Source organism: Helobdella robusta (assembly GCF_000326865.2).
Source record: "Helobdella robusta unplaced genomic scaffold HELROscaffold_62, whole genome shotgun sequence".
Lineage (NCBI taxonomy): Eukaryota > Metazoa > Annelida > Clitellata > Rhynchobdellida > Glossiphoniidae > Helobdella > Helobdella robusta.
The window spans coordinates 351,569-365,850 of record NW_008705346.1 but is presented as its reverse complement, the minus strand read 5'-3'; the positions used below and the strand labels follow the sequence as shown (position 1 = coordinate 365,850).

The 14,282-nt window shown below is 35.0% G+C and overlaps 1 protein-coding gene across 1 annotated transcript; it reads right to left on the bottom strand.

The window, feature by feature from the left end:
• Positions 1 to 504: 504 nt before the first annotated feature.
• On the bottom strand, positions 505 to 5,310 carry HELRODRAFT_157789 (hypothetical protein; the record flags this gene model as incomplete). Its single annotated transcript, XM_009029799.1, has 7 exons — positions 505 to 524; positions 1,366 to 1,466; positions 2,011 to 2,126; positions 2,975 to 3,223; positions 3,687 to 3,793; positions 4,621 to 4,736; positions 5,018 to 5,310. 7 exons carry the CDS (start codon positions 5,308 to 5,310, stop codon positions 505 to 507), a joined length of 1,002 nt encoding a protein of 333 aa, XP_009028047.1.
• Positions 5,311 to 14,282: the final 8,972 nt, after the last annotated feature.

Below are 14,282 nucleotides of genomic sequence, written 5' to 3'. Positions count from 1 at the left end.
TGACATCCTCATCCTCATCGTCATCATAATCATAGTTGTAATCATCATCATCATCGTCATCGTCATCATCATTATTTTCATCACCATCATCATCATCATCGCTACTGCCAATACGATTATTATTATTATTATTAGTTGTAGTAGTAGTTGTAGTTGTAGTAGTAATAGTAATAACGTCGTCATTCAAGATTTCATCATCGTCATCATCATCATTGTCATCATCATCAAAGTCATTATAATCGTCATCATCATCGTCGCCAACGTCATCATCATCATTCACGTTATAATCATTTGAAGGAATGAATAATTGTGGGACGTGGCTGTGAGAAGCTAGTAACGATTCGAGGGAGTGAAATTTTGTCGCCACTGTCGCTAGCGGTGATGATGACGATGTCGATGTTGCTGCTAGTGGTGGTAGTGATGATAGTGTTGTAGTTAGCGGTAGTGATGATGATGTAGGTGGTGATGATGATGTTGTCCTTTTCAGTTTTGATAGTTTTGTTGTTACGGCAACATTTTTCGGTCTCGATGATTTCGCTAAGGAATTGAAACTACTGAAAATTATTGAGGTTGATGAAGTTGCTGATGCTGCTTTTGCTGCTAGTGAAGTAGTCGTTGGTAGGGTTGGTGCAGTAATTGTTGCTAGTAGAGCAGCTGTTGCGTTGTTGCCGTTGAGTTTTGTTGATGTTGTTGTTGTTGTTGCTGCTACTTTAGTTGTCAACATGGTCTTTTCAGATGAATTTGTCGGACTTACAACTGCAAATTCTTCTGAACCGAAGTTTAGTACATTTGGAAAGGATGAAAATAATAATTGAGTGCTTGTCAGACGAGGAACTCTATATTTTGTTCGTGTTGTCGTTGATGTTGATGCTATTAATGTTGTCGTTGGTGTTGATGCTATTAATGTTGTCGTTGGTGTTGATGCTATTAATGTTGTCGTTGGTGTTGACGTTGTTAAAGTTTTAGTGGATGAAATTGTGCTTGTTTTGCCTGGCAATGTTAATGTTATCTTCGGTGTTGAGAACATTTTTTCAGACGTTGTGTCATCTGTGTGGAAGGTAACATCCTCAAAATGATCATCGTTGTCGTCGTCGTCGTTGTTGTTGTTGCCATNTGCAACATCAACAACATCAACACTGCTAGTCTTATATGACAACAACAATTGATGCTTTGGTGGTGATTTTTGTTGCTGTTTTGTGTGTGGTTCCTTGTTTGAAGTTTGTTGTTGTTGTTGTTGATGTGATAGAAACTGTTGTTGTATTTGCTGTGGAATGACATTAGCGAAGGATTGGTAGGTCAGACTACAACCGTACTGCTCTGCGTAACTCTGTGAGCGCATGCGGGCGTTCACGGATTTGCATTGACAGGATAAAATAATTTTGAAAGGTCCTCTGAAGTCTCGGTTGAACATGGCGTATATGATTGGGTTAGTTAGGCTATTCAGGTAGCCCAACCATAAAAACGTGCTACTCAACCAGTCAGCGATGCATGATGGTGATGATGAGAATGGTGATGATGAGGATGGTGATGATGAGGATGGTGATGATGAGAATGAAGATGAAGATGGTGTTGAGTAGGAGGTTGTCAAAGTGAGAAATGATGCTGACGACGTTGTTATTTTTGAAAAATTTGTATTCAATAAAAGGTTAAAGATGGTAGATGTTGTATTAGCAATAGTTGTTAATGTCGTTGCTCCGTTCACGTAGTCGTCACCATCGCCGCCATCGTTGCCGCTGTCGTTGTGGACACTAAAAAATGAAGTAATCAAACTTTTTAAAAACGCTGAGACGTTCCTGTAGTAATTAACGTCGTTGTCGTAAGGATAACTTGCGTTATTGATGTAGTTGTTGGCGGTGTCGTTGCTGGGAAAATAGCTACCACTGTTGTAATAACTGTCATTAATGTTGTTTGTGTAGTTTCTACTGCTACTGCCTCTACTACTGCTGCTACTGCTGCTGCTTTTACTACTGCTGCTGCTGTGAGGAACGCGATCTTCGTGGAAGTAGATACAAATTGGACGAATGATGGCGAGAAGAAAGAAAGGCAACCAGCATACAATGAAGGAACCCAATATGATGCCGAGTGTTTTTGTCGCTTTGTTGTCGCGAGTAGTTACGATTTTGTGGCTGTTGTGGTAGGCGCGCTTGTTGTGCGGCTGGATGTTGTTGCAGCTGCTGTAATAGTAGTTGTAGTTGTTGTTACTGCTCGATTCGCTAGATTTCGATGATCGTTGTTTTGTTGTTGGCATTGTTGTTGATGTGTTGTTGTTGTTATTACTATTATTGTTGTTGTTGTTGTTGGCAAGCAAAAATCTGGCAAGCGCAATATTTTCTACATACTCATTCTGCAGTGATCTGTTTACGGATACATGACTTTTATTAGCGAGAGAGCTATAATTACAATTGTTTATGCTGTCCTTTCTGTTGCTGTTGTTGTTGTTGTGACTGTTGTGGTTGTTGTTGTGCAGCCTGCGATGGATGAATGATGTGAAGGAAGATGGACTCGATTGGGCCGAGGGCGCCATTTTGTTCTTATCGATATTTTTGATCTTTTGCTGCAGTGTCACGTCATCCAGAGTGTAACGCTTTGTGAGCGTGTTGTTGTTGTTGTTTGTTTTATTTTTGTTGTTGCAGCTGTCGAAATTGCTGTAGCAGCAGTAGCTGTTGTTGCTGTTCACATCGATGTAGTAATAGTTGTTGTGGTTGTTGTTGTTGTATTTACGCGACATCATCTGTCTGCACCAATTGAAAACTCCGTTTTCATTATGACTCCACGAGCCATTCGAAACATCGAACAATGATTGGTCTTCCAGATTGGAAACTTTTCTGCTATTGGTTGAGGTTTGTTGTAAACAAATCAAACTATTGGCCGACCTGCTTTTCCAGCAAAGCAAATCAAATTTTGACCTAGATATTTTATGGGATTTTTGAGCCGAGCTGTTAGTTGATACGCTGCAATGTTTTCTACAGCTGACGTCGTCCTTATAAAGACTGCTCTGGACGCTATCATTCCGAGTTTTACTTTCATTTTGGTTGCTGGCGTCGGGAACTCCATGCTGGAGTCTCGATGCCTGCAGTGGTGTTGTCGGGTCGGCACCACACGACCTACCGGCTTTCGAGTTCTTCTTATCACGTGACCACTCGGGAAAATGCGTCTTCCTATTGGCTCTCATCATGTTGACGTCATAAGAAAGACGTTCGGACATGCGTAGTCTCTTTGACACCTGCATTGGAAAGATTGATGACGCACGTTTGTGTGAAGGTGCGACTGTTGACTGCTGCAGTTAAGGGTTGACAACCTGATTCCTTCATTTATTCATTCATTCATGCATTCATTCATTTATTCATTCATGCATTCATTCATTCATTCATGCATTCATTCATTCATTCATGCATTCATTCATTCATTCACTCACTCACTTATTCATTCAACCGTTCATCCACCCATCCATTCGTACATGTATGTTCACTTTTGAATGTTAGCTTGTGGTGTGTCTTAATGTCTTCGTGTTTGCTTTTTAACAAGCAATTTGCTTGATTGCATTTGCTTAATTGATGTGAATGTTATGTATCATAATTATCTCTCTCAGGCAAGTTCACTTTAAAACTAGTTATATGTTCCAGTTTGTCTTTACCAATCCTCCCATCATCAACGGAGCATTTATACAAGGGTTAGAAGTCGCCAACCTGATAGATACGATAGTATATGAAGACCATGATGCAGAGGGGAAGGTAGAAGGCTCCGAACGTGGCGTATAGCTGGTAGCCGATTGACTGACTGACCTGACACTGACCTGGTTATAATTTGTTTGATTGATTGCCAACTACCCCATCGTTCAGTCATTCAAATTATTCAGTAAAATATTGATTGGGAAAATTAGTTGTTGTTGCTGTTGATGCTGTTGTTGTTGTTGCTGTTGTTGTTGCTGTTGTTGTTGTTGGGATTGTTGTTGTTGTTGGGATTGTTGTTGCTGGGAATGTTGTTGTTGTTATTGGGATTGTTGTTGTTGTTGTTGGGATTATTGTTGTTAGAATTGTTGTTGTTGTTGCTGCTGCTGCAGTTCAATCTATCATGCCTGATAAAATTATCTATGCGTTAAGAGGTTTTGATTTATGTGTTGAAGATTTTTTTTTTGAGTTTTAAAAGTATTTTTGAGCGTGATAAAAATATGAGGAATACTAAAAAACACTTTCTAAGAATCAAACGGAGGGAGGCTGAAGAGTTAAATGCTCCGGAATGTTCTAGAATTTTCTGGAATTCCAAAAGCACACGCGCTTCTGGCTTTTAATATTAATCCATTCACTCGTCATTGTTTGATATCTGACGCTAATTAGCCATGCTATTGTCGTAGGTGCTATAAAACTGAAGTCGATGTACCTACTACTACTAACTACTATTACTACTACTACTATTACTACTACTACTACTACTACTACTATTACTACTACTACTACTACTACTACTATTACTACTACTACTACTACTACTACTACTACTACTACTACTACTACTACTATTACTGCTACTACTCTACTATTGCTACTAATACTACTACTATTATTATTATTATTATTATTATTCATCATCATCATCCTATCACATCATCATCATCACAACTACCATCTTCATGCTCGCTTCTCCAGCCAAACAGCGGTGGAATGCTGATGATGCCAGATAAACTCCATACCATCACGGCCATCAGTAGCATCCAGGTCAGCGTCCGCTTACTGGCGTACCTAAGTCGTCGTCATCATCATCATCGTCGTCATGATTATTTAATCATCATCATCGTCGTCGTTATCATCTTCATCATCATTGTCATCATCATTGTCATCATCATCTTAATCATCATCTTCATCATCATTGTCATCATCTTCATCGTCATCATCTTCATCATCATCGTCATCATCGTCATCATCTTCATCATCATCGTCATCATCATCTTCATCATCATTGTCATCATCATCTTCATCATCATCGTAATAGTTTGTCCTCCAAAAATAATTAATTCGCCCACCTCAATGGTCTTATTATGGCCAGGTAGCGATCGATACTGATGAAGCAAAGATTCAAGATAGAAGCCGTACATAGTAAAACATCCAAACAGGTCCAAACATCGCACATCACTGGACCTAGCTGCCAACTTCCGGTCATTTCGAGCATAAGCGCTGGCGGCATGATCAGAATTGCAACCAGGAGATCTGAAATAGCGAGGCTGACAATCAGCAGGTTGGATGGGGTCTGAAGTTTTTTCACCAGTATGACGGCTAGGCATACCAAGATGTTGCCAAATATGGCGCCTATTATCATCAGCGAGCAAGCCAAAAACGGCACTATTGATTGGACGCTTGTTAGTGACGACAATGTTGATGACGACGACGATGTTGGTGTGTGTGTTTGTAGTAAAGATGAAGCTGACGATGAATTAGATGATAGTAAAGACGAAGATGATGATGATGTTATGGGGAATAAAGAGTTGATATTGGTTGTATGGTGTAATGATGGTGATGATGTTGTCGTTGCGGATAACGATGATAATGACGACGACGACAATGATGAGTCGTAGCTGATGTCGTTGTAATTATCATTTACGGTGACGTAGGAATCTTTTAAGAGTGAGTTGTTGTTGTTGTTGAAGTTGACGTTTTTGAATATACCGTTATTGTTGATGTCAGTGCTGTTGCGGTTAATGTCATTTAGTAGAATGACATTGCAAGTGATATTTTTGTTGTTGTTGCTGCTGTTGTTGTTGTTGCTGTTGTTGTTACAAGACGTATAATTAATGTCATTGTTGTTGTTATTGTAATGAAAATTGTACTTGATGTTATAAGCCATCTGTAGCTTGGAAACACTACTGTAATAGTGAAAACATTTCATTAATGATTTCGGTCACGATGACGAAGTTGATGACGATGACGTAGACGAAGACGACGACGACGATGATGAGTATGATGGTGACGATGATGTTGTGTTGTTGGTTCAGATAATATTGACAATAGTTTGATCATTTCATTGCAAAGATTGAGCTATCTATATTGTTTTGTTGTAGTAGTAGTAGTAGTAGCAGCAGCAGTAGTAGCATTAGTAGTAGCAGCAGTAGTAGCAGCAGTAGTAGCAGCAGTAGTAGTAGCAATAGTAGTTGTTGTATTATGGTAGTTTTTAGACCATGCAAATCGTTACAATTGTCTTAATTGTCGTTAGATAATCGTTCATGAAAGTTTAGTTACCATTGTTTGTTGTTGTTCTTTAATATCATTACTATGAATTGTTGTATCAGTAGTAGTAGTAGTAGTAGTAGTAGTAGTAGTAGTAGTAGTAGTAGTAGTAGTAGTAGTAGTAGTAGTAGTAGTGTAGCAGTAGTAATAGTAGTAGTTATTGTTGTACTAAGTAGCAGTAGTAGTAGTAGTAATAGCAGTAGTGGTATTTGAAGTAGTAGTACTAGTAGTATAAGTAGTAGTAGTAGTAGCAGCAGCTTTTTATTGTTATTATCATTAAAACAGCCGCAAGCAGCTGTAGTAGTAGCAGCACTAGTAGTAGTAGAAGTAGCGTCTGTAATATAACACGATAGTTAGAGTAAAATTACATTGTAGGTGGCCTGGTGCACAATACTGTGTGTGTTTTCAGTTTCACAGCCATACCTGCGTTTCTAGACTACACAGTGCAGCATGACATATAGAATTCATCCTCATCATCATCTTCATCGTCTTTATCATCATCGTCTTCGGCATCATCATCAATTAATCGCTTTATTGGTAACAGTTATAACAACAACAGCAATAACAACAACATCAACACCAGCAGAATTAACCGTAATAAAAACCACAACAACATTAACAACAACAACATTAACATCAACAACAGCAACAACAACAACAACATTAACAACAACATCAAAAACATCAACAACAACAACAACATTAACAACAACATCAAAAACATCAACAGCAGCAGCAACAACAACAACATCAACAACAGCAACAACATTAACAACCACAATATAAATACATAATACCTTCCTTATATTTCAATCATTGGATTAATATATCAAAAATTTTTATTATGCGAACATGATAAATCAGCTCTGAGCATTCAATGAAAATAAATAGCCTCATCTCTTGGGGTATAATTAAATTAATCACGTGGTCGGTCATGTGACTGAATGATGATGATGACGACGACGATGATGATGGTGGTTGTGATGATGGTGATGGTGATTAAGAAAATTAGTCCGAAAAATGGCAGAAAGTCTAGTAAGGAATTGGAATGATGGTGATTACATGCTGATGATGACGACGATGATGATTAATAATTACAACAACAACAATAATAATAATAAAAATAATTATTATTATTATGTTGATGACGATGACGCTGATGACGACAACGATTTCAAAACAAAATTGACTCTCAATTTTGCGTGACTAATGTATCGACGTCATGGCCGTCATCATCACCACCATCATTAACACCATCATCATCATCATCATCTTCGTCATCGTCATCTTGAATTATCGTGAAAGCATCTTTGATATGTTGATGTGGCTGACAAAGGCATCAAATCAACCGAAAATAAGAAAATTTTTTGATCATGATGGTGATGATAATGATGAAGATGATAATAATAATAATAATAATAATACAAATAATGATGCTGATAATATTGAAAACAAGGATGATATTCATGATAGTGATGACGACGACGACGACGATGATGATAATGACGATGATGTTGATGATGATGATAGGCTGTGAGATAAGAGAACATCAATAACATTTCTGTCAAATGCTGAAGCCAAAAATAACTGCAGTAGTAGTTGTAGTAACAATAACAGCAATAGTAATGGTAGTAGTAGTAATTGTAGTAGCTGCAGCGGTAGTAGTAGTGGTATTAGCAGCAGAAGCAGTAGTATCAGTATATTGCTTGCAGTAATTTGTTTAAAAAAGTATGAAAAGTTTTTTTTTAAAAGATCATTTTTAAACTTTTTTATTAAAATTGATAAAAATTAAATTAGGTTTTTCATTTCATTTGAATAAAACTAATGAGAAATATTTTTATTCGCATAGGGGTTGAAAAAAAATCGCGAAATTAGCATTAGCGGTAGCAGCAGCAGCAGTAGTAGTAGTAGTAGTAGTAGTAGTAGTAGTAGTAGTAGTAGTAGTAGTAGTAGTAGTAGTAGTAGCAGTAGCAGCAGAAGTAGAAGCAGAAGTAGTAGTTGTAGTAATGTTAGTAGTAAATAATGTAATGGAAATAATTTTAATAGTAGAACTACTACGCCATCCGAGCAAAAGATGCAATGCTGAATCTTCTCCTTCGAGAAAATGCTTTTTATTTTTTTCAAAACCGAAAATTTTTGTATGAAAAAATTTGCACTGCTGTCACTGTCAAGCGTTTCAGCTTAGCTACAAATAAGATTAGTATAACGATACGCCAAGACACACACACGCACATACACACACATACAACACATACACACACATACACACACAACACACACACAGACACACGCATAAGCATGAAAATTTAAATAAGTTAATGTGCGTGCGTGTATGTGTGTATGTGTTTGTGTAAATAGCAATAGCATTTTTTTTATCTGATAAGGGTTTTTCCTATTTTTCAATGCGCTAATTTTTTTGCGTAGATTAAAAAAATTGAAATCAGAAAAAAATATACAGTTTGATTATATTTTGTCGACTTTGATGCTGCTGCTGTTGTTGTTGTCGTTGATGTTGTCAACATTTTGATTGGTGTTGTTAATGTTGTTGATGTTGGCGGTGTTGTTGATGTTGACGATGTAGTCGATATTGTTGATGTTGTTGATGTTATTGATGTTTTCGACGACTACAATAACAACAACAATGACAACGACTACAACAGTAACAACGACGGCAACAACAACGCTGTCAATCTTTCAGACTTCCAAAAAATAAAACAAGAAAATTAAATTTGAACATCAAACATTCGATACATGACTTGAAAGGGTTCGCAAGAAATGCAAAATAATACAAATACAAAACATACAAAACAATACAAAACATTCGAAGTAATACAAACAAAACTTCAAAAAAATACCAAGCTGCCTTCAACAGAAATACAAAAAATTTCGATTGAATGCATAAAGTCGCATATATTAACATTATCCGATGTATGTATACGAATACACACAACATATGTGTATTTCTATGTAAATATAAATGTGTTGTACATGTTTGTGTGTGTAATTGTTTGTGTGCGTGAGTTTGTATATATAAATAAATAAGTGTACAAGTGTATGTTTGAAATTTCATTTAAGTTCGAAGCTGGTTTGTATAACTGGGTGTACGTACAATCTCATGTACAAATTTAAATGTTGCTTGCATGTGTACAAATGTGTTTATATATTGTGCATGTTTATGTGTATAATATATACATATGTATATGTATGTGTTGTATACACATGTATATAATAAACTTGTATCTTTATACATGTGTGTGTGTTGTGTAATGTGTGCGTGTGTGTGTGTGTATCAGTGTGTGTGTCATGTAATGTGTGCGTGTGTGTGTACATCAGTGTGTGTTGTGTATGTGTGTATAGAAGTATGTTTGCATATACCAATGTGTGCTTACGTGTGTAGTTGTGCTATTTTTGCGATTCATTGATTTTATAAGAAGATGCAATTGGAAAGGAAATAATGATTGGCCGCAAGCACCCCTTATGGGTTTTTTATCATATATTTCTACATTTTTTATTTGGATTTTAATCTATTTTTTGTGTTTTTTTTTGTTTTTATGACATAATATTGTTATTGTAGAAGTATTGTATTGTTGAATTTGTTCTTGCTATGATTGTATATGGCATGTTTGCCATAGATATGAATAATTTTTAGGTAGTTCTAAATATACACATGTTAATTATTTTTTATCAATTCATATTAAATTGTATGTGTCTATATAAGTCAGCTATGAAATCATAATCAAGATGAAAGTTAATTAGAAAGTTAATTAGCTGAACCACAAATATATGTGTTCGTCAATAGTTTCTCGCATTATAAGAGAAGCTTTGTTAAAACTACGCCAACAAACATGCAAAAGTAACAACAAACATACAAGCAAGCAAACAAACATACAAACAAACAAACTGACAAACATACAAACTAACACTGAAACAAGCAATTAAACAAACAAATGATGCGAAAACAAGAATCAACAACATAGAAACAACCCAACCCAACCTAACCCAACCTAGCAGAGCTCAACATAGCGTGCTACAAATTGATGGATTTAAAGAAATGCACATGCACACGCGGGATTTCCATTTCCAACGTCCTCTCAGCGTCATCAGTTCATTTTTTTGACATTTTCATTTTAAAACCTACCTATGTAAGCAACAGAAACATGCAACATCTAGTAACACGGCTGCTACTACTTCGGCTGCTACTACTGCTGCTACTACAAAAAACAAAATATTAACTACATACAAAAACAAAAATAAATTTGCCTTCCAACAAAAGAACAAACAAACAAATGAAAGAACGAACGAACGAACAAACAAACAAACGAACAAATGCACAAACAAACACCAACATCAGCAACGACACTGATATAATTAGAAGCAGCACGTATAAATAAGAGAAGTTATAAACGAAATAAGGGTATTCATTTAAAAAATAATCCATAGCTGCAACAGCCACAACAACAACGCCAATAACGACAACACTTAAAACAAAAACATCAACTACAACATTAATGAAACCTAATCAACTATTTTTTGCTTCATCATCGTGAATACAATTAGCGGAAATTTCAATAAAAAATTTGCAATATGTGCAATATGAGTTATATCAACCCGCGAAATTAACAACACACACACACACACACACACACACACACACACACACACACACACACACACACACACAGACGCAACCACATACACAGACAGACACAAGCACACACACACACAAAACCACACACACACAAAACCACACACATACACAACCACACATACACATACGCACACACATACACCAGCAATTAGTGAATCAAGGTATCGTTATGAATAATTAAAGATGAGCATAGGAAATACGCTTGTCGATGGTTTGGCAGTTCGTTTAGTATGGAAGGCGTTGTGTTGTATAGGGTAAGTTTCGTTTGAAAGAAACTGTATATCTCTAGTTTATGTTTCTTTGTTTGCGTCCGTTTGTATGTTGTGCTGTTGATATGTTTCTTTGCATGTTTGTATGCACAAAAGTTTGTATATTTTTGGCTCTGATGTTTATTTTTACGAATTTTGTATTTGTTGTTTTTGTTGTTTGTTTGCTCTGTAGTTTGATTTTTAAACGTTTAATGTATTTTATCAATTTCAATTTTCTCTTTGTATTTTTTTCTGCTCGTGGTTATGTTTGCTCACTTTGTATGTGGTGTTTTTATATTCGCGTGGTTTCAGGTTTATGTAAATTTTGATGCGCCGGCTAAATTGAGCAATTCGATTCAAAGTTTATTAAACGTATTTTTACATCTCATAACGTTGTTTGTCATATTCTTAGTTGTCAACAATTTTATTTAGAAAAATTTAATTTCGGTGAGGATATTATTAAAATAATAATTTATATTTTTTGAAATAATTTTTTTATGATTTATCCTCCTCATAGAGTCATTCACAAATGTTCTCCGTGTTCGTCCAGTTCAGTGACTCCATTTCAGTTTGAGTTGATTGCAGTGCAAAAATATTGATACGTTTGTTCGTTCGTTCGTTCGTTGGTCGGTTTGTTTGTTGGTTCTCTGGTTCGTTCTAACGTTTTTCGTTCATCATTCATTAATTTGATTATTCTTGTGTCTGGTTGCTCGTTTGTTTGCATGTTTGATCATTCGTTCGTCCGCTCGTTCATCTGTTTGTTTGTACTTACCCCATCCACATAATCGCTACTGCATTCCCTCTTTATTTACTTATCTCGCCGCGCCTGGCGATTTGTGCGTGCTGCATTCCTGTTTTGTATTATTAAATGGTTAAAAATATGTTTTGTTTCGTCTAAAATTTAACTTATTACATTTAACTGAGATAAGAAACTTCATTTTGTTTTCTTTTTGAAAACTGCCAGAAAAAACTAAGCGCTGCATGTCTGACGCTACTTCGGGGAGGTATTTATGTAGATGATAATTTAGGTTAGGAGGCATAAGTAAATATAGGTTGTATATAGATATGTGTTAAAGTAGGGTCGTTCATTTATTTTTTTAAATAAAACATTTTTAAGAATTAAAATTTTGCATAAAAAACTTACCTTGTAAATGCAAATAGGATAATTGAACAATTGATTTAACAATTTTTTTGTCGTGCCTATAAATCGAAGTCACAAAACAGCTTCATTTGTTAAACCGAGACTTATTTGAAATTTGTTGGTTTCTAGTTTTAAACGAATAATTATTGATAATTGCAATAAAATAGTCTAGATAACTTTTATTATTATTGCTAATTAGAAAGCGTTTTTATTAATAGAGTATTGTAAATAATATTATTAAATATAACAATTTTTTTTGTTAATAAATATTCACAATCATTTAAATTAAAAAGTTTAAAAAACTAACAGGCAAGCCAGCAAACAAGCAAACAAACAAAATCAACAACAATAACGAGAAGAAAAAACCAGTTAAATTAACTGGTTGTCCATCTTTAACTGCATATTTCATTCTTACATGGACAGCCATTAGAATTCCTCCATCATCATACATGACTATTTACGCACGTATATACGCATGTATATTACGTACGTACATACATACATACATACATACATACATACATACATACATACATACATACATACATACATACATACATACATACATACATACATACATACATACATACATACATACATACATACATACATACATACATACATACATACATATATACGTACATACATACATACATACCCATAGATATACATATATAATACACATAGATCATTTTTTAAACGCAAATTGCTTTTTGTATAATTATATATATATATATATATATATATAACACTGTATTTGTATATCTGTATATCAGTTGAATGTATATATGTTTTGTATATATGCAAAAGTTTATGTATATATAAATATTTATAGGTATAAGCTCTTACACATGTGTCCTTTCCGGGTTTGGTAACACGTGTGTACCTGTACGTGTGTATGTATGTGTGTGTATGTCTGTTTGTATGTATGTTTGTGTGTGTGTATGTTTGTGTGTACGTATGTGTGTGTGTGTTTATGTATGTATGTATGTATGTTCTTTTTGAATGTATATAGTTGCTTTATGTACGGTGCTATTGATTTGTACTTAAGATTTTTTTTAACATTTTTCATCGTATCAATGGTGTGATATGAATTTGCGTTTCTATTGCACACAGACACACACACACACATACACACACAAAACACACACAAAACACACACACAAAACACACACACAAATGGCCACAAACACATAATTGATTTTTGTTATCATTTAACTAATTATATTCTTCCAAAAAACTATCCATCAATATCAATATAAACCATTAAATAAACATATAACATCAATAACATCAACAAACAATCAGTAAATTAAAATTGATTATTAAAGTTCTGGCATATTTAAGCTTAATAAATAAAAAAGTCAAAGACAAACCTTGGGAACGAGAATGAAGATGCGTGTAACACTCCTAGGGAATGAAATCCAATTTTGGATTTCAGAACACACACACACACGCACACACACACTCACACAGAAAGTCCGCACACACAGACAAACACACAGACACACACACATACACATACTTGCATATCTAAAAATTTCTAAATTAATTTCTAGATTTTTATAAAGATATCATTAATAAAATCAATCATGAAGTTAGAAAATACGGTGTATAGAATTTTTTTTACTTCATTTTCAACGTTGTCTTATTTTTAACAAATTGGAGAGATGTTTTTTCTTGTTTAACCCGAAACAAATGAATGAATAGGTCAATTTTGAAGATGAATGAATGAATGAATGAATGAATGAATGAATGAATGAATGAATGAATGAATGAATGAATGAATGAATGAATGAATGAATGAATGAATGAATGAATGAATGACCAAATGAATGAATGAAAGTTAAAAAGTATGAATGAATGAATGAAAGTAAAAAGTATGAATGAATGAATAAATGAATGAGTGAGTGAGTGAGTGAGTGAGTGAGTGAGTGAGTGAGTGAGTGAGTGAGTGAGTGAGTGAGTGAGTGAGTGAGTGAGTGAGTGAGTGAGTGAGTGAGTGAGTGAACGAACGAACGAACGAACAA